A 24,595-nucleotide genomic window follows, 5' to 3' on the forward strand; every position below is an offset into this window, starting at 1 on the left:
TTTGAATATCTAGTAAGAATTATTATATCCCGCTACAGTATACTTATTATACCTTAGATAAGGGGTTACTATACTTTATACAATTTTGAGGTACTGCTTTAATGCTACACTTCTACTCCATTACATTTCAGAGGGAAATGTTGTGCCTTTTTGCTGCACTACATTCATTTGACACTTAGTTACTAGTTACATTGAGAAAAACATACGGTATGATGCAGTACTATGTTACTAATCTACCCAGTAGAATACAAAGTATCTAAAATTGGCTCTACATTGACAAACCAGTGCTCTTATATGATAGTGATAAAAACAGAATATAATATTCTATAACACTTTGAAATATGCCATTCTGCATTATACTTTCACTTTTGATTTGTGCCGATAGTTTTCCTTAACATTTTGAATTCAGGACTTTTACTTTTATTAAGTATTTTTAGACTTAGGTATTTCTACTTTTACTTAAGTAAAGGATCTGAGTACTTCTTCCACCACTGCAAACAGTTTAGCCCTGTGACATCTGCCTAACTGATGCAAGAGAGCACACCTGGTACTGTTTATTAGCTGTTACTTCCCGACACCTCCGCCAGATGATGGTTTTAAAGTAAAACCGAAAGCTAGAAAATGCAACCATACCTCTGTCCTTTTTTGGTGTGACTTACGTTTTATATGTTTTAAATCTTTGTTGATCTCCTGGTTTCTATACAGCAGACTTAAATTATCCAACAATGCAACATAAAAAGTAGTGTAATATCAATGGCCACTAAACAAGATATATATCAACCAACATGCAGTGGGCAGACGGTAAATTATTTTTAACACAGCCCCAGACCTTTCTGCTCCATACAGAAAATAACTTGACAAATATTTTCCATTTAAAAGCTTCAATAGGTTGAAGGCATCCTTCTACAACAGAATAGAAACTTTCATCTATATTTTCCATATATTCTTTTAGCAGTCAGTAACAGGCCGAGATATTCTTTCATTTAGTGTCCAAACACTGTGGATCCTACAATTCCCATAATGCTACTGAATTCTGTATTTTGTTAGACTTTTCCTGGCTGGTAAATGCTTACATCTTTCAAACGTAAGCCCCCAATTTCTGTTAAAAATGTGTAGTAGGGCTATTTTCTTGCTTACTTATGGAGGTTTTCTATACAGTATAATTAAGTATATAGTGATAGAAAAAAAATCACATATTTTCTACATCCTCTATCTCCTCAGTGCGCGTGTGTGTGTGTGTGTGTGTGTTTAACCTCGCCAACAGAGTTTGAGAGGGCCTGGACAATCTTCTCATGTGCTGTGGCCACCACACTCTGCCCATTAATCTCGATGATCCTGTGACCCACACGGACCCCACCGCGCTCAGCAATGCCTCCTCGCATCAGACTGCATATCTGACGAAACACACATAAAAGAAAAAGTCCTCATGTAGAATACAGAGTAATATGCAAAATATTACATTCTCGCTAAAGATAATGGGATTTTTTTTAAGCAGGGATTCTTTTGGTCTATAAATATTGCTCAACAGCAATTTATTACAACACTGTGAAAGACAGTGTTTCTTCAGTGTGTCCAATACAGAGAAAATAAAAAAATGAGCAGATTAATCTAAACTGGAACAGGAATATGAAACATGCACATGCCGTACAAATACAAAATATACCATACTTAAAGTGTGAATGAGTGTGAAGCGACTGGAATGAGGATTAGCACCTCTAAATCTGAGGCCATGGTTCTCAGCAGGAAACCGATGAGAATGCCTACTCCAGGTAGGGAATGAGTCCTTACCCCAAGTGAAGGAGTTCAAGTACCTTGGGGTCTTGTTCACGAGTGAGTGGACAATGGAGCGGGAGATTGGCCGGAGAACCGGAGCAGCAGAGGCGGTATTACATTCACTTTACCGCACCTTTGTGACAAAAAGAGAGCTGAGCCGTAAGGCAAAGCTCTCGATCTACTGGTCAATTTTCGTTCCTACCCTCACCTATGGTCATGAAGGCTGGGTCATGACCGAAAGAACGAGATTCAGGGTAGAAGCGGCCAAAATGGGTTTACTCAGGAGAGTGGCTGGCATCTCCCTTAGAGATAGTGTGAGAAGCTCAGTCATCCGTGAGGAACTCGGAGTAGAGCCGCTGCTCCTTTGCGTCGAAAGGAGCGAGCTGAGGTGGTTTGGGCATCTGGTAAGGATGCCCCCTGGGCGCCTCCCTAGGGAGGTGTTCTAGGCCCATCCAGCTGGGAGGAGGCCTCGGGGAAGACCCAGGACTAGGTGGAGGGATTATATCTCCAACCTGGCCTGGGAACGCCTCGGGATCCCCCAATCAGAGCTGGTTAATGTGGCTCGGGTAAGTGAAGTTTGAGGTCCCCTGCTGGAGCTGCTCCCCCCACGACCCGACCCCGGATAAGCAGATGATGATGGATGGATGGATGGATGATGGATCATACTTAACTCATATATGAGAAAAACACGACAAAACAGTAAGTTTTAATTATGTTTTTAAAAATGACATCTTTTGTTAACATTATGAATAACAAATGTAGGTTCCTGGTTGTCAGAAAGAGGTCAGAATGGTACTTACAATGCCGTTCTGGACACTGAAGCCCAGCTGATACTTTAGATCTGGTCTCTTAATGAGGACGGTGGTAACAGGAGGGCAACTGACTATGTTCATTTTCACCTGAACCTGGTTCTTCAAGCCCTTTAACATAGAGAAACACATAAACATAACAAGTGTGTTCAGTTTCACTGAATTATGTGGTTTAGAACAATGTTTAATTATCATTTATTTCATAGCTTTAGTTTCTCTGTACCTTAATGATTCCCTGACAGGTGGCGAGTGGCAGCCCCACTAGGCTGGTGTTGTTGATGGACATGATCTGATCTCCAATGCTGAGCTTGCTAGAGCGAGCCGCTGGCCCGCCGTTCATCATGTTGGCTAAGATAACTGTGGGCAGAATGGAGCCCCAGCCGGACTCCACAATCACCACACCCAGGATCTCCCCTTTACTCTTTTCCAGCTGCAGCTGTAGAGAGAGGAGACATGTTTATGTTTCATCATGTACAGAAACTGACCATAATTAGATGATTTGACCTTATAACAGTGCAAAGACATTAGCATTTCAACACTACTTTGTCTTCACCAGAGTTCTATCTTTTTTTACTCAATGAAAATGCGATAGTGTCAAAAACATCAGCATGCTTAAGTCACCTCAATAATTTGCTGTAGTTGCTCTGAAAAGCACCTGATTCAGCTATAAATTGCTGGAGAATGTGTAGAGAACTGACTTTCACTTAAAACAATAGGATTTCTTTTTGACACCGGTCAGAAAATTCACTTTTCTAGCTCTAGAAATCTGTGGTCTGACTGCTGCCCTGGAGCTCAAAGGGTAGGGCTGGCAAAATAGTATCTATACAGTGAGACAGTACACATTTGTCAACTGTCAAATTTTGCCATAATGTTTATACGGAGATATACATCCCTTTAATATCTCTGGCTGCATTAGACCTTTGCAGGCAAAGTTGCAAATTAATAAACAGCACTGCTTTATAATTATGACAGTATGTGAAGGAGTACCTTAATCTCTTAAATTCACAGGATTAGCCAAAAACAGACCATCTGTTTATTTTATCTATGAATGGATTCTCTCTTGAATGTCCACAAAATGTTACTATATTATGATAAGCATCAATATGGCAACAGAAAATGACATATCCATTACGTATCCATATTGCCCACCCCATTCAGCAGCTGAAGGGCATTTTATTTACCAACCAAGTCAATCCCATTTAATTATTCCTAAAATAAAAATCAGTCTTGTTACAAATGATTAGTGAAGTAGTGCTCATATTGTACTGGAGTTCCTGCAGAGGCCCTGAACAGATGTTTGTATATTGCATATAGTATATACAGTAGGTAGAAGCATAGATTAGTATGTAGTATATAGTAGTTAGTACCCACATTAGGCAATATGTTGCAGTATGTAAAGCACAAGATGTGCTGCTCTATAAATAACAGACATTAACTTCCACAGCATCTTAATGAACAGTTTGAAATCTGCACCTCAAACGTCCACCTGGTGTTATAACAGTGTGACAGTGACATTTCTACATCACAACCAAGTTCCATTTAGGTTCAATTTGTTATTTATGTTCGGCATAAAGACTACCAGTGATTTATTTATAGTAATTTATTACATCTGCATTTTAATTCACAGGTCTTTGTAGATCCAACTATTGTGCACATCTGAACACTGTCGTAATGTAGAAAACTTTTTAGACCAGCAGATGCAGCTAGTGTGCACATGAAGCTAGCAGCTGTGTGGTGCCCATGCGCCGCTCTGCAGTTTCTGCTCTACAGCTGCACATACAGCAGAAACTGTTTCACGGTTTCTAATTATCCAAAAGCCAGTAGCCAAAACAGTAATGCTTTCAGGGCACAGCGTTAGCTAAAGAGGAAATGGTGAAGCAAAACAAAACAGGCAGCGTTGACATGCTCCGAGTAGATTATACTGAATCATCTGCCTCTTAATCTGTCTAATTAGTGAATAGCTACTGTATACTTGTGTGTTTCTCTAATGACCCTGCAGCACACATGTAAAGTCTCACAGTGTTTATGTTCTTGTTTATTTCTTGCACCGACACAAATCAACAAACATCTGCAGAAGTTGCAAAAAATGTATGCGTGTGCTGCACGCTTAATATAGACCAACCTCTTTGCAGTTTTCAGAGTTGGAGAAGTGAATGAGGTCGTCATTGTACATCTCCTGGGTGTTGATGATGTCGCTGTACTCCTTCTGACTCAGGTCCTCGGGGTTAATGCCATTGGCTCTCAGGAACTCCTGGTAAGCTACGCTGAATGCCTGGCCAATGGACTGAGCGATAAGCTGGGCCTCCAGACAGAAAAAGCATGAATCATGACATAAACAACAATAACAAGTCTGTTGTGATTTTGTTTTGTTAGATACACAGAAGCTTATCTTTACTGTGCTATACATAAATAACAATACAGTGACACTGAGGGGTGACAAGACTATGGTAATAATGGAATATATAAGTAATAATCTCCAAGATTTTCATTTAAATAAATGTCTGTAGTCACTAACTATCGCCAAATGAGGTAACACAATGATGACTGAGCATATGGACCACTGATGAAAGCCCTTGCGTTTGCAGTATTAGGAATTGGGCGTCTGTGATGACATTCCCTGGAAAATTCACAAGCAGCGCACAGTTAGTGTTGAGTTTTCAACATGATTGATGACGAGCAAACTAGTTAACTAAGAAATAGAGCGCTAAAAGTAATGGATAAATGGTTGACTTTGGGCATCGTCAGCCACAACAAAAAAGAGAGATATCTTAACATCATCACTTTCAGAATCAGTATGTCTTGTATGAAACAACTTTAATAATATAATATTTTCTAAATTTAACAGTAAAAAAAAAACCCGTTCAAATAAATACTTTGTAAACATGACGAGTGGTATCAACGATGGGGTACTTGAGCTCATCTGTTAGGGCTGTGGAGGTTAAGTACAAAAACAATTGAGAACTGTTGCTCCATACATACCAGACATTTGCAACTAAGGAAGGTAATAAAAGGAAGTGAGTAAAAACTGTAAAAGTAAAAAATGAAAACATGAAGACTTATCTTGGCTGTGAGAGATAAGAAGAATAAAGAGGGTAATTCATTTTGCAAGCCATTTTCTCCCTATTTTCCTGTTTAATTGAATTCTACACTTGCATATAAATCTCTTGCAGAATTTGCAGACATTCATGGCCCAAACTCTTAAAAAAAAAGCTCTGTGAGTTAAAAAAAAAAAAAAGAAATTAATTAAAAATGCCCTGCCAATTTACATAATTTCATGTTAGAGGGTTGCTCTAAATCGGTTATTATTAAAGGTCACAAAACAAATTGTTTTAGAAATTCTATGTATATTGTAGTGACAACATTTGTGACGAAAACTAAATTCAGGACAAACAAAACTATGTCTTGGGAGACAAATGGAAGAAAAACATTAATATTGGAGATAACTGGGAAGCTGAAATCATATCTGACAATCAAATAACACTTACAAAAGCAATAATAAGTGTTACTGTTGTCAAAATCCCTACAATACGGGAAACAACAACTAACTTCAAGCTAGCAAGCCACACGCTGAAAATGGCAAGTTTTGAAGACAATTTGGACCATGTATCCAGCTGATTTTATTTGTGTGAAGTGTTAACCTTCTGTGGAGTTGTAGTGGGGTGTGAATGTTCCACCAAAACATGTTCCTAATCCAAGACTATTTTGCAAAGCCGGCGTCGCTGCGTCCGAAACTTAGTGCCGCCCAAGACGATTGGGTTGTTTGCATTTCTTTAAACCAATCACAGAGGCGTTTTTTTCTCCTATTCAGAATGTATCTGTGGTGTTAGCCAGACCTTACTCCACAGCGCTGTGGAGATCGTATCTCTTCTCTATCTTTAGATGTTGGAAGATTCATCTACCAAATGAGTCCTCTTACATAATGACAGAAAAATAAGAGTGTGACTTCCTTTAGTAAATGACCTCCCACCTGCTCACAGCCAGAGGAATTTTGTTTAAAGTTTAATTAACACGCACAGAAGGTTTGCGATCTGGAAAACACACAAAGCACTTACATCTTCTGACTCAAAGACATGGCATATCATCTTGTACTGCTTCTTTCCCTCGGGTGCCCCAGGCGTAGTTTCAATACAGTCCTGGGAAGCTGTGCGTGGCATCCGGCGTCTCGCCATCAGGACCACAATGTTCCCAATATCAGCAATGTAGGATATGGTACGGAGCGCGTTGTCCATCATCGTTTCCTGTAGACATATCAACCAAAATAATATGACAAAGGTATACCTTTAAACATCAACCCTATTGTTTTTTATAATACTTACCTATACCTATAATATATATATAATATATATACCTACATACCTATAATACTACAGCTAAGTACAGTTTTCAACTCCTGTAACTTTACGACAGCACCTACTGTATGCTAATTTATATATATCATTAAATAATCTTAAATATGAAGACATTTTTGATTCACAGCTGTGAGCCCTTAGCCTAGAAATCTAGACGCACCGTAGTGGCAGCAAATGTAATTTGCAGCCAGGGGGTCTTGCAATTCTCTGTTGGCTTGCGAGCTGGAAAAACCAAACTCTGGCCGGGCCAATCATATTGTGTATAGAGTCGGTAGGCGGGCTTATGGCTGCTGCTGCTGGCGAACAGCGGTGTTTCGAATCGGCTTTAGCCGCGACTCTGGAAGACTTTGAGTTAAGCTTTTCTTTGAGAAAAGAACAGAGAACGGCACTGAAGTCATTCTTAAAGGGGAACTATGCAGTTTTTTTTAGCTTAATTTACTTTAACTGAACAGCTTCGGAGTCATTGGAATGGTTATATGACTTTTTTTCGGGTTGAATGGTGGTCGTCTCGCTTCCCCCTAGGTAAAAACCACCCTTGCAACTTTCAGCCGGCAAGCCGCCAGCCTCAGCGTCAGGAAGTATCGCGTGAATTGCTTCACGGCACTGCACACATGCAGGAACTGGCTAGCTATAAGAACAAGGTAGCGATGGAGTTTTTCACACTATCATCATGGCTGAGCCCACTAAAAAGAAGCAGAAAGCTAGGAAAGCATTGTCGGAGGAACAGAGAAAGAGGAAACGGCAGACTCACCGAGTGAGTAGTCAGACACAAGTAAAGATAGGAGCTGCCAAATATCTATTCCGAAGCTGTAGGGGGATCTCTATAGAGAAACCTGTGAGCAAAAAGCGAAAAAACAGAGAAGAAATGGCCAAAACTGCATAGCGCCTCTTTAAAAAAGGAAGATGTGTTCGGAGTTTTGCCAACCGGATACGGCAAAAGTTTAATCTATCAACTAGCTCTGCTACCTTCTTCGTTGCTCTGCTTGGTTGTAGCGCTATCCTATTGCGTGCAGAGAGAATTTGAAAGACAAACGTTTATCCCACCACTCGGATTGAGCCCTGTCAATGGTGAGTTCCCAGACCCAACATCTTGATGTGGGTCTGGCATGTCAAGCTAGTGAGCCCTGACTTCAAATAAAACTCACCTGGATGTAATATCTGACACAAAAAAATATATATGAACACAGAGACATTTTATTGAATTCAGTGTAGGGCTGAACGATTAATTGCATTTGCGATAATATCGCGATATGTTAAAACACGATTTCCTAATCGCAAAGGCTGCGATTTGGTCACATGACTCGCGAGAGCAAATCAGTCTGCACTCCGCAGAGAAAGCATCAACTAGCACGCTAACGTTACGCCGTACCTTGAGCTGATTTCTGTCATTCAAACAACTCTGAGTTGTAGTTTAAAACTTTTACAGCCTTTTTAATAAAATGAAGGGTTTTATTCGGGCTTGAGTCTATACATGCAGTTAATTGATACAGGCACACAGAACTCAAGGCTTGGTTGGCAACGATTAGCTCTGATTAGCGGTTAGCTCCGGTTAGCTCCGTTATAAAGATATGGAGTGGAGGAGCTACCACTGAGAGGGGTAACAATCAGACTAATAAATGACGTTCGGGGAGCTTTCACAGCAGCGTGGCCGCGGTGTTTCAACAGTTTTATTAGTACAGTCAAAGCCCGTCTACGGAAAGCCGTTCCACTCCCTATTCAGCCCCATTGTACCGAATTTGGTTGCAGTTCCACCAGAGTTCCACTGGGGGTGATCGCGGTCCAGTGCAAAATGAATGGGACTCTATGGAGCTAGACGGCTAAATTTGTCTCTTTCGCCTGATTGTCGGTGAGGAATCTCAAATTTGATTGTAGTTTTTGTAAGTTCAACATGGATTATAGGTCGAAATTTGAATGCACGAGTACTTATGTCCTTTCCATTTCTTACAGGTTGAGTCGTTGTTGCCCATAACACGCTAGCATTCTGCTAATGAATGCTGATTGGTCAGTGAAGGACTGATTACGATCAGAGGTCCCACTTGATGGCATCCGAAGCAGAACCAGAATGTCAGAGTGAATATTTCAGCGTGGTCTTTAAACATTAGCAAACCTCTTTCTAGCACGTGTATTGACAGAGAGAGTCTTACCTGTCAGCTGTGTTGTCGATGCCTCGAGAGAAAAAAGGAAGTGACTCAGAGCTTGCCGTAAAGCAGTATCTCTGGCCGTATATGTGTGTGACGTCATTGACATTTTAAAAGGCTTTTTAGAGCAAAAAAGCCACTTTAAAAAAATCTAACACCCAGCAGTGTGTATTTTCTTAGCCTCCCCTTTCGAATGCAACATTCAAATTACTAGACAAAAAATGATATCCTGAGAAAAGTGGATTTTGAGGGGTATAGCTCCATAGAGTCCCATTCATTCTGCACCCGCCTGTGAGCGCCCCCTATATGGAACTCTGGTGGAACTGCAACCAGTTCAGAAGCCGGAAGTATCGAGAGAGTGGAACTTCTTCCCTTATTAGAAATTCTTTGGTACAGTTAATCCCACGGCAAGAACACCAGCAACTAGCTAACGCAACGATAGCCTCTCTGAGCAAGTGCACACCGCAGCACGCAACTTCACGAGGGGGAGGGGCTGGAGGCAGCTCCTCTCTGTGCACTGTAAAAAAAATACACTGTTGTGTGTGTGTGTGTGTGTATGTGTATATAGATATATACTATATTTTTACTTATTTAACTGTCTAGTGTGTAATTGTGTGTTCATTCTATAAATTATTATATTATTATTCTTTGTTGAATAATACAGAAGACTAAGAGCTTAAAAAAATAATCGAAACGCAATCGCAATATTTGGGAAAAAATCGCAATTAGATTTTCAAAAATCATTCAGCCCTAATTCAGTGTCTCTGAACCAACTCCCCAAAAACTGATGATGTCAATGCAGGTCTTTATTCACCGATTTCCAGTCAACGGAGACGACTGGGTTTATTACGGTAAATATCAACAGCAAAGCAATGTTAATCGTTTCATTTTCCAAATTGTGAGAATGTGGTTCATTATTTTCATGCCAGAGTGACTCAGCAAAGTTAACTATTAAACTACAAAAAGTAAACTTCAACAGGACCATGATGTAAAACAATATAGGTGCTATGAATATGTGCTGGAGAGACAACGCTGAAGAAAATTAATAAACACAATACTACATTACAATTAAACATTTTAACTGACAAAATTATGTAATAACATAATTCTCCACAGTGAGGTTTTCTCTGATACTACCATAGCTTTGAGAAATGTGTCGTTACGGTTACTGGTAATTATCCTGTTTCTGGCAACAGTGTTTCCTTTGATCAGTAATTGTTGAGAATTAGAGCAAGAGAGTGCAGCAGATTTTTTCCCCTTTCTTTGTCAAAGCTGCATGATTCTTTTAGGGCAGATATTGAGATGAAAGTAATTGTTGATAGAAAACATGCAGGCCTTCTTTTGATTGAATTCAAAACTACTTTATGATCCAATTACAGCCCAATGACACCCTGATGAATTAGATCTTGAGTACATGTTCATCCAAAAATAATGAACAGGTGCACAAAAACTCATATTGAGTTTGTGTTGATGAAAACAAATTGATTTGAATTACTGTAAGTTATCATGTTTGTTCATTCAGCCAAATAATTATCATGATGTATATTTTATGAAGTATTGTTTCTGAACACAACTATGGAACTGCAGTTTAGACACGATATGGACTTTGAAAGTGAATCTGCAGGTTTGCTGAGAGGAACTTGCATTTGTTCATGTTTTATGCCAAATTTCAGTTTAGTGAACTGCACTTCATTAACTGTGTGTGGTGATTTTATTACAGTAGCCTAGTTGTCAGTAGCCTAGTTGTCGGAGTTGTTCTTATTACTGTATGAATCAATGTCAGAGACCCCATGCAAGCTGCATCAAGCCTTTTAATTGTAGAACGAAGGCGTTCTAGTAAAAGGAGCTCAGTCTAATACTGTTAGCTACTGAGGTAGTTTAACCCAGGAGTGACCTGGCTGACGCACTGCCCTGATGTTCCCTTGCTTGTGTAGCGTTCAAGAATCTGCAGTTGTTTGTGTCTACAATGGGTGTCGCTGTGCTATTACCTGGGGCAAGGTTATAAAGGCAGGATCCAAACTGTTGTCGGCAGGTGTTTGGCTCTGTTTATTTGTTTTACAGTGCAGCATTAAAATGTCTATGTTTCCCCAGTTTTCATTGGTAAATCCATAAACTGTAAGACAGTATTTCAAATAAAAGTTTAACGCCAATGCGTCACAGCGGTCAAAAACCCTTTGCCCTTCTGAGCCAAACACCTGCTGACAACAGTTTGGATTCTACCTTTATAACCTTGCCCCAGGTAATAGCACAGCGACACTTGTGTACACACAAGAAACAACACCCGCTGTCGGAATACTCAAAACAACATATTTGGCTCCTACACTTTCTTTACTCAGAATGTCTTTCTTAAGAGTACCAGGATCAGTGGCAACGAGATGGAAAAGGGAGGAAAGATATAAACTGCATTGCAGCATGTTAGTTTGTGGGGTTCGAATCTGACTTGTGACGATTTCCTGCATGTCTTCCCCCTCTCTCTCTCCTTTCTCACCTAGTTGTCCTGTCAAATAAAGGCGGAAAAGCCCAAAAAATAATCTTTTAAAAAAAGAAAATGTGGAGTAATCAGACACTGCACTTACTCGTGCCCGTAGCAAGACACCTGTCAAGTTTGAAATCCATTGGACTAACGGTTCTAGAGATATGCGCATGACAGACAGACAGACAGACAGACAGACAGATGTTCCTGCAATTCATAGATAGATACTTACAGCGGCTGGCCAGTGGGTGGCAGTGTATAAAATGACAGACTACTGTCCACTGTGGTGGCTGATGTGAATTATTCCATCAAAACCCATGCATATGCACAAAAATGGCTTTTGAATAGCTGTCCACTGTAGTGACTACTATGCATTTAAGGGTTAACTATAAAGAAACACTCTTACTAATTAATTAACAAGGAGGGCAGAAAATTGTGCTGCAGTTAAACAGCTTGCTCTCTAAGTCACCCTCAAGCACAGATGTTCGTGCAGCATTATTATTTTGGCTTTGCAGTCTATTCTAATCATTAGTCAAAGAGAATTGTGACATCATGAGGTTAAGCAAATAAATAAATAAATATGAATCAGTGGTGGGGTTTCATAAGAAGCAGTTTGTGTCAACAGTTAAGCTGCAGTTATGGCAGCTATGACATAAAAACTCTCCCCTGATGTGTAGACTTGTATAAGCTCAGTGTATGGCAGAGGTGTGGTCAGGATGAACAGCTTTTACTCCCACAGGTGAGAAAAGACACTTTGGACAGAAACATGGCATGTGTGTGCTTTCTGGTACTCACCTGTGAGTCTGCGTTTAGGACTTTGATCCTCTGGGTGGAGATGAACAGATCAACCTCAGTGAGGGTTTGAGCATCTCCGTCTGCACTCTGCGAAGAGATTTAAAAACAAACAGGAGAGTTGGTCACATGGTCTTTGAATTTTATTGTTTAAGATCTTTGTACCATTCATGGATATTTACAACTGCCTGTTCATGGTTAATTACAACTGCCTGAATGGCGTCTGTGTTAAATGTCGGAAAATATAAGTTTTGATATCCAAAATGTATGCAAGTATAGTTTAGGGTCCAGCTAGGGAAATGCTTGTTAGATGGACAGGTTGTTGGGTCTAAAGGTGAAGTGGAAAAGCAGAAAAAGAAAGCTATGGGCAGTGGTGTTAATTTACATCAACTGTCCTGGCACGAGGATGGTGAGCTGGGACGGAAACAAGAAACAGCTTAACACTGAACCCTTACCAGCTGGCTGTTTTGCCAGTGAGAGCAATGCAGCTTTAGCCCCGAACAAGCCTGCACACATTTCCCCTAATCACTTTGTTCTGCAGACTAATACAATTATATCTGATTTCACTTAATTAAAATTGCCTGGTGCATTTGAAATAAGGCTCCTAAAACGTGATGCTCTCCTTTTTTACAGCTAAACTATGATGCAAAGTTATATAAAAATAAAACGAAATATAAAACCAAACAACAAAAACATCCCATTAATAACCTTTTTTTTTTCTCTCCGCTGTATCTCAGGATGACCAGAATGTCAAGTGTAAATTATAGCAAGAATAATTTTCTGCTTTCGCAGGTTAATCGCACAAAAATTAGGCATGCACTGAATTACACACTCCCAAATACATAATTTAACATACTTCAGGGTAACAGCAATGTAGTACTAAATAGGAAAAAGTATTTGCATACACTAATCAGAGTGGCAGCTGGTGACTTGAGCTTTGTATTGGGTTAAGTGATGTTTCTCGCTGTTCTCTTCGCTAAAATTAAGTTGTATGTCCTTGACTCTGAAGTGAAAGGTTATTGTATACAGTATGTTACCTAAAGTACCTAAAAAAACCTAAAGTAGAAAAAGTATTTCAATTTCTGCTATCATTGTGTAATGGCGAAATTTCTGTTAACATGATTCTCTATATATTTTTCTGATTTATTTGTTTTATGCTTTCTCTCACAATGCTGAAAGGGAGTTTTTCTCATTTCCACATGTAGAATCTGATTCTAACTAAGTGAGAATCACAAAGTCTGTTTTCCTACTCTCAGTTACAGAGTTATAGCAGGAACCCCACCTGGAGCTTCTCACTTTTAATAACAGCACACTGACATTAACGTATATGCAGCCACTGTGACCATAAGACACATCAGCAGGACGCTGATGTGTCTTATGGTCACAGTGGCTGCATATACGTTAGTGTCAATGTGCTGTTATTAAAAGTGAGAAGCTCCAGGCAGTTCTCAGTCTTGTTACAACACACCTTTAGCCTAATGAAAGACTCACTGCCAAAATGCATGTTTGTCTTAGTTCTGGAAATGCTCACAAAGATTTGTTTAACTAAATTAATCAACACAACAAATGTGACAAAGACACAGATGGGGGACGATACACAGAATCAGACAGGCACACATGAAATGGAAAAAAAAGGTGACAGTGGAGGGAAAGTGGCCAAAGGGTCTTCCTTTTGCTCTGTTTATTACACACCGCCTTTTTTTTCTTGATTTTGGCAGCCTTCTGTACCCTCTGGCAGGCAGGCAGGCGTTGGGACAGGACAAGGTCAGCGGATACGGGAGCACAAAAAAACAGGAGGAGGAAATAAAGAAGGTAAATAAAAGAAGGTAAGACAGTAAAGCCCCAAACCAAACAGCAGGTGTGCTATCGCTGCTCTCAGAAACAGAGAGAGAGAGAGAGAGAAGTGTGTGGGACTGTATACGCGTGTGTGCGTGTGTGTATAGCGTTCGTACAGCTGTGTTTGTTATCTGATACAAATCAAAACACCAATTACACAGGGTAATAGTTGCTTTTTCTCTTTTACACACGGCAAATCAAAAGCGTGCAGATATGAATTGACACTGTTCCTGCAATCTTGGCATCTATATAAAACTCTATTAGGAGGGTCTAGGTTGTTTGTTTTTTGGATGTTATTTATTCTTATCAGTTTTAACATTGCAATTGTCACTTTTGTTGTTAGAACATTTACCAAAACAAAGACAGATGGTAAAGGTTCCCATTTCTAAAAGCACAACAGCAAACAAAGACAACAAAGTCTATAATTCAGGTTGTGTGTATTGGCACTGCTCTTACCACTGTCTATGTTCACGTCACAGTCTAAACACTATTACCAGGAAAGCCATGCTGGAAAAATTTAACACTCACAGAAGCAGAGAAGGGGATAAAGCCCAGAGCAAGGATTTAAACTGTGTGCTTAGGGTTTGTTCTCTGGGCTGAATAAAAAAAATGACAAGGTCGAGTCACTATGTTTTGGAATTAAACAGCTTAGATCAACATAAAAGGCAATTCTACACAGCTAATGTGTTTGATTAGTTCATCAGTAATTCTGGTCTTGGCATGCGCCAGAACTTACACTGATAATCTTTTGGAGTACTCTTAGCACTTTGTAATCTTTCAAAATCAACCCTTCTGTATAAGGTTCAAGCTGAGCGACTGCCCTTCTCTCCATCTGCCACTGACCAAAGGAAATTACAGTATCTTGACCCTCATTACATTTCAGAGTGTGAGACGTTTGCCCAAGGCACCTTGGAGAGCTGTAATTGGTGAGACTAGGCCTGCACGATATTGGAAAAAACTGACATTGCGATATTTTTTTTCCTGCGAAATATTGCAAGATGTCATAAATAGCTCTATTTGGAAATAATAAATCATTCTCGACTATGATGATTTTGTGGGGGAGTGCATCTACATAGAAAATAAAAATGAAAAAGCAACTTTTCTAATGTGAACCATTCTTTGTTGAACTTTAATGCTTTACAAACACCAACGCAAGTAGGCGCTGTAACTACTCTTTTGAAGTGATTTTGGAGATGAAAATTAGGTACTTAATCAAAACACTGGTTGATTGACGTGACACCATTGTATTTATATAATACTATCAATCCAGGTTAAAGTAAATGCATGCATGTTGCTTCCTCTTTCAGGTTGTGGTCCACTAGCAGGGCCTGCTTGTTTGTTTGATAAATTGATCAACATTGATTGTGATTGGTGGTTTGCTGTGCATGCAGAGCCTGCATGTCACGCACTAGCAACAAACTGTGTATCCAAAAACACTTAAATCAGTGTAAATTACATTATATCTGACACAGACTGCTGTTGTAGATTAGTGTTATGTTTCCAGCTTTGCGGCTCCGCTTTAGCTTGGCTGGTAGCAGCTTTCTGCAGTAAAAAATGGTTGGGAGATGTCGTGATAACGTTGCATTAATCAGGTGATTTAGTTTGTCTTTGCAGCAAACATAAAACACTGACTACTGTAGCTTCGCTACCCATGGAAAAGCATGTGCATCACTGTGTCAGCGGCAGCTGCCGCTTACGGTACTTTTCTACACACGGAGAGCCTCAATTCCCATTACAAACCCCGTTACGTCACATACACACGTTGCCCACATGGCTACCTATCTTAAAAGGGGAAGGCTCGGCCGGTGACAATCATGTAAAAGGAGAACAGTGGAAGTTTACTTTTCTGTCAAGCAGCAAAACGTCCTGCGATATGACTATCGCGCACGCGCACATCGCGATGTAGACGATGAAACAAAATAATGTGCAGCCCTAGCTGAGACAGTATTAGTTAATAAATAAATAAATAAAGAGCAGAAAAAACTGCCCAAATGCAACAGTATTTTTTGAGGTTTTCGTTTTGTAAAGACAGACATCTGAGGCTTTTCAGCAGCATCTACTGCTCTGCTGAGGAGAAGCGTGTGTGTGTGTGTGTGTGTGTGTGTGTGTGTGTGTGTGTGTGTGTGTGTGTGTGCGTGTGTGCGTGCGTGCGTGTGCGTGGGTGGGGGCTTCATAAATATTACATCAAACAGAGTGAACATCATGCCAAATGAGATCTGCATAAATAATCCATACAGCCTTGCTTGCTACAATTTACCTGGCATTGTTCTTTTTGCTCAGTTTGGGTTGATCTGGAGCAAATATACAAATACGTCTACACGTTACTGCATGTATGTTCGGGTCCCTGTGTTCATTTCAATGTCAAAGAATGTTGTTTGCTATACAGCTTTTCATTCGTTGACGAGGGAAAAAAAAGAGATAATGGACGAATTCTTGTTCAATGGACCTGTTCCAAGCAGAGGAAAGCACAAAAAAGGTGATAGCTAACTGTTGCCATGGTTTTATCCTGACAAGATTGTTTGCAGGGAAGGCAATTGTGCATGGCAGAGAGTGGGTGAGTGAGACAAGAACCAAACACAGATTGGATAGAAAGTGAAATGATGCCAGTAGACATCTATTGTGGTGAAAAGGGCTTTTAGATTGAAACCAGCCAATGGGCCAAAAGACTTTCAGATCGTGCGTGGTCACATTCCCTGTCACCCTTTTCTGTGTTGCAGAATGCCGTTTGATTGGGTTGGGACCCTTCAGAGAAGAGTTATTAGGGATTTGGGGTTGAATCTTTGACTACAAAATGTAATTCCACTTGTTTAAGTTACCAGTAGCGGATCACAAAAACTTCATAACAGACTTTAGGCTGTAGTCTTTCATGGTTACGATGTTGACATTGTGTCTAACGATAATGGCTAAATATCAAAACTCAACACATTTTTGGTATGGACTGAAAAGTGTCTACAGAACCAAGTATCGACCAAAGGTTGGCACTGAATGCCTCATCCGATTTGTAGTTTTGTTAACCTATTCTTAAATCAGATATTTACTTATTTAAATTAACGATTTAATTACTTTACCTTAGACTACATTGCATTCAGGAAATGTGCTTGACAACATTTAACATTTGAAAAGTATGTAACTTTCTAAAAGTACACTACTACACGGGAGGTAATTTAATATTTAAAAATACAGCTAAACGGAGTCACGTGGTACGCCCGCCCAAGATGGCTGCTTAGGTAGAAACAGAGCTCGCCTTTCCCCCAAATCCCCCTAAAAACTTCAATTTAAGTCGTGGTTCGGATTGCACTTGGTTTTCGGACATTCCTTGAAGGTGGCATGAGTCAGAAAAGTCATTATTTTACTCGCAATCAGCCTCTTAATTCCAGAGGAAAGTCTGCGCCGGACCCCCGGTAACTCTGCGGCCTACAATGGCGGCGACACCTGTTACGTCGAATAGTTCTCCTAAAGAGAGCGTGGCGGCTGAATTGACCAGCATCCGATCTATCCTCGAGATCCTGGCTAAAGACATGAACGAGGTGAAAAACGGGGTAGAGTCTTTGAACGAAACTGTTAACAACCTCGGCGGTAGGATCACGGAGGCTGAAGAGAGAATCTCCAGGCTAGAGGATGAAGAAGCTAAGGCTAACCCAATCATGAAAGGCTTGGTGAAACAGAACCAGCAACTGCGGGAAAAAGTGACAGCATTGGAGGGATTTTCCCGACGCCAGAATATCAGAATCTCTGGTATTAGAGAGGGAGTGGAGGGCCGGGATTTGGAAGGTTGTTTTAAAACTCTGTTGAAGGAAGCGCTGGACATTGAAGCTGATGCTTGGTATGAGATGGACAGGATCCACCGCGTCGGCCCTGCTCCTGCTAACGACCTAAGACCGAGGCACATCATCGTCCGCTTTGTGCGGGACAAAGCCAAGGCCGCGATTCTCACAGCTGCAAGGAAAAAGAAACAGATCACCTGGAGGGACATGAGGGTCCGCTTTTTCCAAGACTACGCCCAAGAGATACAGGAAAAACGCAAGAAATATGATGAGGTACGGCGTATACTGCAACAACAGAAGATTGATTACTCATTGCGCTACCCTGCTGTCATGACTTTCACATTGGATAACCGGCGGCACCGGTTCTCAAGCCCTGCGGAGGTGAAGAGTTTTCTTAGCGGCCGGGAAGCATTGGATTGTCCAGCTGGGGACGGCGGGGGACAGGTGCCACTCAACATGGGTGAAAAAGGCTGAATCTGTCTGGTGTGGACTAAGATAAATATATAATCTGATTTATCATCACTGCCTACAATGCGGAGGACAACTGGACTCAGATGGTCTGATTTTGGACTTTGGATGAGCGCTTTTTTTCTTTTTCCTTTTTTTGTGATGGGATACACTCACGGCCCGCTGATGTGTTAATGATCAGTTGAGACTGAAGTTAATTGTGGACAATGCGTTCGATTTTGATTTTTGTTCTTCACTGAACGGGTAAGATAAGGTTTAATTTACTTTCTACACCCATGTAACTCCAACAATAATATATTATACGTGTGTCAACGTATGTTATAGGGGTGGAGTGTTTTCGGACTGAGACCTAGCTAGTTCTCCCGCAGTTTCGGATGATCTAAGTAAACTCAACGAATGTATTAATCTGTGTGATGCGAATGAGTGGGGGATTGGAATGGGCGAGTTAGGAGGGGAGCCATAAATGGGATCCTTGAGTACTGCTGACCTGCTGACATCTAGTTTATTGGGTTATAGTTTAGCCCAACGGTTCCAGCTGTTCATGCTGTTCTTTTCTTTTCTGTTTGTTTTATTGTGCCTACAACGTTCTACAATTTTGACCAGTGATTTTTACCAGGAAATTAGATATAATTCTACGTGGATTGGACAGACAGAGCTCAGTGGGCGTTGCTGCCTATTTAGACAGATATAACAAAGCACTGCCAGATGACTATGTTTAAAATAGTGTCATGGAATATAGCAGGTTGCCACAATGGTGTGAAAAGGAAAAAGATCCTCACTTATTTGAAACAGAAGAAAACTGACCTCGCTTTTATTCAGGAGACGCATTTAAATGAGGATGAATCCATAAAATTCAAAAGGGATTGGGTGGGTCAAGTTTATTTTAGCGCCTATTCCAATAGGAAGAGAGGGGTGATTATTTTGGTTAGGAAGAACATTGATTTTCGAGTACTGAAACATTACTCTCATCAGGAAGGTAGATGGGTAATTGTGGATGCTGTGTTAGAGGGTCAGAAAATAACCTTTGTAAATGTCTATGCGCCTAACACATCACAACCAGAGTTTTTTCATGAAGTCTGCAATATAGTAAGGAATATAGGGAATGATAACATCATAATTGGAGGAGACTTTAACCAGGTTAGGGATGTGTATTTGGATAAATCCTCCCATCCTAGGCCAGTTCATGACCCAGCATGCGCTGCTGTAGATGTGATGATGGAAGAGCTGGGATTGGTAGATGTTTGGAGACTACTGTATCCCCAAGAAAAAGATTATACATTTTACTCGCACCCGCATTCGAGCTATTCCAGAATTGATTATTTCCTGATCTCCCGCTCGCTGGTGAGTCAGACTCTTAGTGCCACGATTGGCAACATAGTTTTAACTGACCATGCTCCAGTGGATATAGCCATATCTATTACAGAAAACATAAAATCTACGATGAGATGGCGCTTGAATAATCTATTACTAAATAGTGAGGAATATTGTGAGTACATACGAATTGTAATAAAAGAATTTTGGGAGTTTAATGAGGGTTCAATTGATGATATTGGCATAACTTGGGATGCTTTTAAAGCCTTTATAAGGGGGCGTCTCATTCAATATAGTTCTCGATCTAAAAAAGCGGAGAAGGATAAATTACAGAAGCTAGAGCAAGATATCAAGGAACTTGAGAAAAAACATATGCAGCACCCTGAGAGGGAAATTTGGAACAAGTTAATTAAGTTAAAATATGAGTTAAACAATAATCTACAGAAAAATGTTGAATATGCACTATTTTGTTCCAATCAAAAATATTTTGAACAAGGTGAGAGAGCTGGTAGGATTTTAGCGCATAGGGTAAAACAGAGGCAAGCCTCTAACTTAATCCCTTCCATATTTGATCACAATAACAAGCTGATAACAGATAAAAAAGCGATTAATGAAGTTTTTCAAATATTTTACCAAAAATTATATACATCGCAAGGAAACATTGAAGAACGGAAATTGATGGATTTTTTTTCGACCATTAAAATTCCAACTCTAACAGAGGAACAAAGAAACCTATTGGAAGGAGAAATTACATTAGCAGAAGTTAGACAGGCAATTCACAGTCTTCGGTTAGGCAAAGCTCCTGGCAGTGATGGGTTTCCGTCTGATTTTTATAAGAAATTTGTGGAAGATCTTGCCCCAAGATTGTTAGCTGTCTACCAGGATGCTTTGCGTAAGGGTAAACTCCCAGCGAGTATGAGATCAGCTGTTATAACTTTACTCCATAAAAAAGGGAAAGACCCCCAATTTTGCGGAAACTATCGTCCAATCTCGTTAATTAACGTTGATGAAAAAATTATCTCCAAGGTGCTTGCTGCCAGGCTGGAAAGGGTGCTTCCTAGTCTGGTACATGCTGATCAGGTTGGGTTTGTGAAAAATAGGTGCTCAGCTGACAATCTCCGCAGAATATTACACATAATGTGGAAAACCAGGAATGATATAGACCCCATAGTTGCCTTCTCCCTAGATGCGGAGAAGGCTTTCGATAAAGTTGAATTTGCTTTCCTCTTTCATACATTGGAGAAATTCGGCTTCGGTCCATCCTTTAGGCAGTGGCTACAGCTAGTATATACAGAGCCGATGGCTACAGTTATTACTAATGGTGTGATGTCACCTTCATTCAAACTTAGTCGAGGCACCAGACAGGGTTCGCCCCTGTCGCCGCTGATATTTGCCTTATTTCTGGAACCACTGGCAATTGCATTGAGGGAAAGTAAAGACATTAAAGGGGTTCAAATGGGCCGTGAAGTACATAAGCTTTTTTTGTACGCTGATGACATTCTTTTGATCACAAGTAACCCAAACACAGCAGTATCCAAGATCTCTTCCATTATCGACGCATTTTCAGAAATCTCTGGCTACACAATTAACTGGGCTAAGTCAGAGGCCATGCCTATCTCTAAAATATGTCCTCCAGACATTAGGGAATCATGGCAGTACAAGTGGATGCCAGCAGGCCTGACCTATTTAGGGATCAAATTGACACCAGGATTGGACAAAGTGATGCAATCTAACATTTCTCCGGTTATTCAGGCTATTCAACCTCTCTTACAAAACTGGGCTAAATTGAATATATCTTTGTTAGGTAGGATTAACTTGGTCAAGATGATCATTTCCCCTAAAATCCAATATATTCTGTACATGCTTCCATTAAGTTTCCCCCCTAGCCTCTTGAAACTATACAATACTGTCGTGGAGAGCTATATATGGGCAGGCAAAAAGCCAAGCTTTAATCGATCAAAATTATATGCAGTTAAAGAAAGTGGAGGCTTATCACTGTCTAAAATAGAGTGGTATCATTATGCCTTTTCACTCTCCCAGTTAGCTAAGATAAATAATTCACCGGAGCAGGTGCCTTCCTGGGTTAAAATAGAAGAGGAACTGGTGGCTCCAACCTCCCTTGAGGCGTTTCTTACTCAGATGGGAAGACCGGTACCCTTTAAGGACCCAGTTTTGACTTTTGTACAGGAAACCTGGATGAGTGCTCATCAACATATAAAATGTAGCCCGCATCTTACCCCTAAATCTTCTATTTGGTATAACAAAAAAATATTAATTGGCAAAAAATCTATTATGTGGGAGAAATGGGCAAAAGCTGGAATAAACTTGCTTTGTGACTTGCTTAGCGAAAATGGATTGAAGTCATTTGATGAAATTAAGCAAGAATATAACCTTACACAAGAGGACTTTTGGAAATTCCTACAAATTGGGCACTGCATTAAAGCTACTCGGGGGAAGAATCCTGACCCCGTGACTAGGATTCAGGAGTTAGTCCAGGTAACTAAACATAAAAAATGTGGAGCCTCTAAATTTTATGAGATTTTCAGGGAGGCTCGTCCACCCCACTTGGAAGGGTTGAGACTGTGCTGGGAGAAAGATGTGGGCGAACAGATCTCTGCTGATAGATGGATGAAGCTGGTTGCATCCTGGCATAACTGTTCTTGTGAAGCTCAATCTCAGCTTATTCAGTACAAATTACTTAACAGAAACCACTGGACCCCCAGTAAAATGGCCAAACTAAAACTTAAGGACAGTAACATATGTTGGAGGTGTGAGAAGGAAGTGGGTACTCTGGTACACATGTTGTATTCTTGTGAAAAAAATGCACATTTGTGGGATGGGGTTGTTACACTCTTGAATGATCTATTCGGACTACAACTCACCAAGACCCCAGCTCTGTGTATTCTGGGTCTGCTGCCAGACAATAACACTCTGACCGGAAGACAAAGACTATGGATACGTCTAGCTACTACAACAGGATGTAGAATAATTTTGAGGCATTGGAAGTCATCTACTCTATGTTGTTTTAGGGAATGGGCTGAACAAATGACAAGAATGGCTACGTATGAGCGAGTCACTTACAGAGTAATGGGGAGAGAGGATATCTTTAATCAGGTTTGGGGCTCCTTCCTGATGGCAATAGATGGGTTGTCTGTCTGAATATAACAATCTGATCCAATCCAATATAGCGGTTGACTGGTAGAATAATGTAATGTAAGGCATATGAGGTTGTTGTTTGTTTTGTTTTCTATTGTTTTGTCTTTTCTTCTTTCTGTATTCATAAAACAGGACAGTGGATGATATCGATCTCTTGTTAGTTGTGATGGTGACATAAGTTGTACTGTCTGTCAAAAATATTAATAAAAAAAAAAAATAAATAAATAAAAATACAGCTAAACTTGTGTTCACATGAGAGGGAGATAAAAATACTGGTTTCTGGGTAGCAACTGTGCACCAAGACATCAATGCTGCATTATGTCATCACGTCATGAAAATATGTTCTTTGTTCACAAGTCACAACTAAGAAATCTGAATGCTGAAAGACATTTTGAGTAGCTGTTTCGGACGCACTTTGGGCAGAGTAACAGTGATAAACAAAGCCTTCAAGCTAGTTAGAAATGAGTCAAGCTCCTCTATGAGGCACTGGTACCATCCACAGTAATTCTCTCAAACTGCACTGGAATATAATCATCACAACAACATTAGTGAACAGCAAGGAGCAATTGTCAACAAGGAAAATATTAGGGTTCACATGCCAGCAGCCCCATTATCCAACCAGCTGTGTCAAGCAGCGAGCCCTGTGGCCCAATCTGGCCACGTTCTTTAGCTGCCCTAAAAGACCACTCATGCCTAATATATGACAATACTGGTTTGCTCTAGAAGCAAAGAGTACTGATGTCCATGTAAATTTCATTAGGAGCAATCTGGACGAGATGCAGTGGTTCCCCTAGGATTTTTTTCCAGGGGGAAGAGGGGGGGAGTTACCAAAGTGATTTACACATCACACAACTATTTATGATGGTGTCCAAACACTTAAATGTATGACCACTAGCACAATTGTGGTTTAGTGCACATATTTTTTGAAAATGAATAAAAACAACATTGATTCACACATCACACAACTATTTAGCAACAGTTGAAAATAGGGGCAAGGTTGCGCGACTTTGGCTACATTGAACGTACCCTTAGCGGAGCGTATATGCCACGGACTGTAGCTTTTAACTGGCAACACCAGCTGCGCACACACGGCGTAGGATTGTGTGAGTCACAGGCGAGACTTTGTGATTGTTGTTTCTTCAGTTTTTTGGAGCTGGCACAGCTCTGTGAATCATCAATTTACTGTCAGCTGTTATCAGAGGATGCAGGTGAGGGAAACAAAATGAAACTGCCAATACGCTCATTCACAATCAATAAGTCGTTTCCTGTATATCGGTAGTTTAATTTAAAAGAAATATAGACACTTTATGATCCATTTCTGTGTTAAAGGGCTGCACACACCTCGTTTAAAAAATATAAATATATATATTTACGCTTGTAGAGCAGATCTCTGCGGAGCATACGCACCAGCCAGTTTCATTGATTATAGTGAAAGCGTAGTTTTGGAAAGTTTGCTCCTCATACGTTACGCGTGCAATGCCAACCCGTAACATTCATTAAAATGAATTGAACTTCTATGGCGAGGAACAAGAAGCAAATTGTCTGTATGTGTGAAAACAGCTTTATCTCATGCATCTGTTTTTTTTGTTATATAATAATATATAATATATATAATATATAGCATAATTACAGAATTTTGTCATTCTTTCAGGTAGGGTGGGGGGTCGTTTTGTAATGGTAGGGAAAACACTGAGTAAAACCAAAAATACCTCATGAAAATTATACA

At 40.2% G+C, this 24,595-nt stretch overlaps 1 protein-coding gene and 1 long non-coding RNA gene across 6 annotated transcripts in view; one reads left to right on the forward strand and one right to left on the reverse strand.

Moving 5' to 3' along the window:
• The window catches only part of apba2b (amyloid beta (A4) precursor protein-binding, family A, member 2b), a 76,710-nt gene that overhangs the window by 1,065 nt on the left and 51,050 nt on the right, over positions 1–24,595 (reverse strand). For 4 of the 5 annotated variants that reach the window (XM_031324140.2, XM_031324142.2, XM_035999544.1 and 1 more), the window contains 7 exons: positions 14,027–14,065; positions 12,338–12,424; positions 6,635–6,820; positions 4,705–4,884; positions 2,806–3,018; positions 2,574–2,693; positions 1,254–1,394 (listed from right to left, as the gene is read on the reverse strand). In XM_031324140.2, the coding sequence (XP_031180000.1) occupies positions 1,254–1,394; positions 2,574–2,693; positions 2,806–3,018; positions 4,705–4,884; positions 6,635–6,820; positions 12,338–12,424; positions 14,027–14,065 (966 nt within the window). The remainder of the gene's footprint in view (positions 1–1,253; positions 1,395–2,573; positions 2,694–2,805; positions 3,019–4,704; positions 4,885–6,634; positions 6,821–12,337; positions 12,425–14,026; positions 14,066–24,595) is intronic. The other variant, XM_031324144.2, reaches the window with a different exon arrangement.
• On the forward strand, positions 39–20,380 carry LOC116067673. Its single transcript, XR_004109287.1, has 3 exons — positions 39–284; positions 9,304–9,307; positions 20,369–20,380. It is a non-coding gene; the product is annotated as an uncharacterized LOC116067673 (long non-coding RNA).

Source organism: Sander lucioperca, chromosome 3 (assembly GCF_008315115.2).
Source record: "Sander lucioperca isolate FBNREF2018 chromosome 3, SLUC_FBN_1.2, whole genome shotgun sequence".
NCBI lineage: Eukaryota > Metazoa > Chordata > Actinopteri > Perciformes > Percidae > Sander > Sander lucioperca.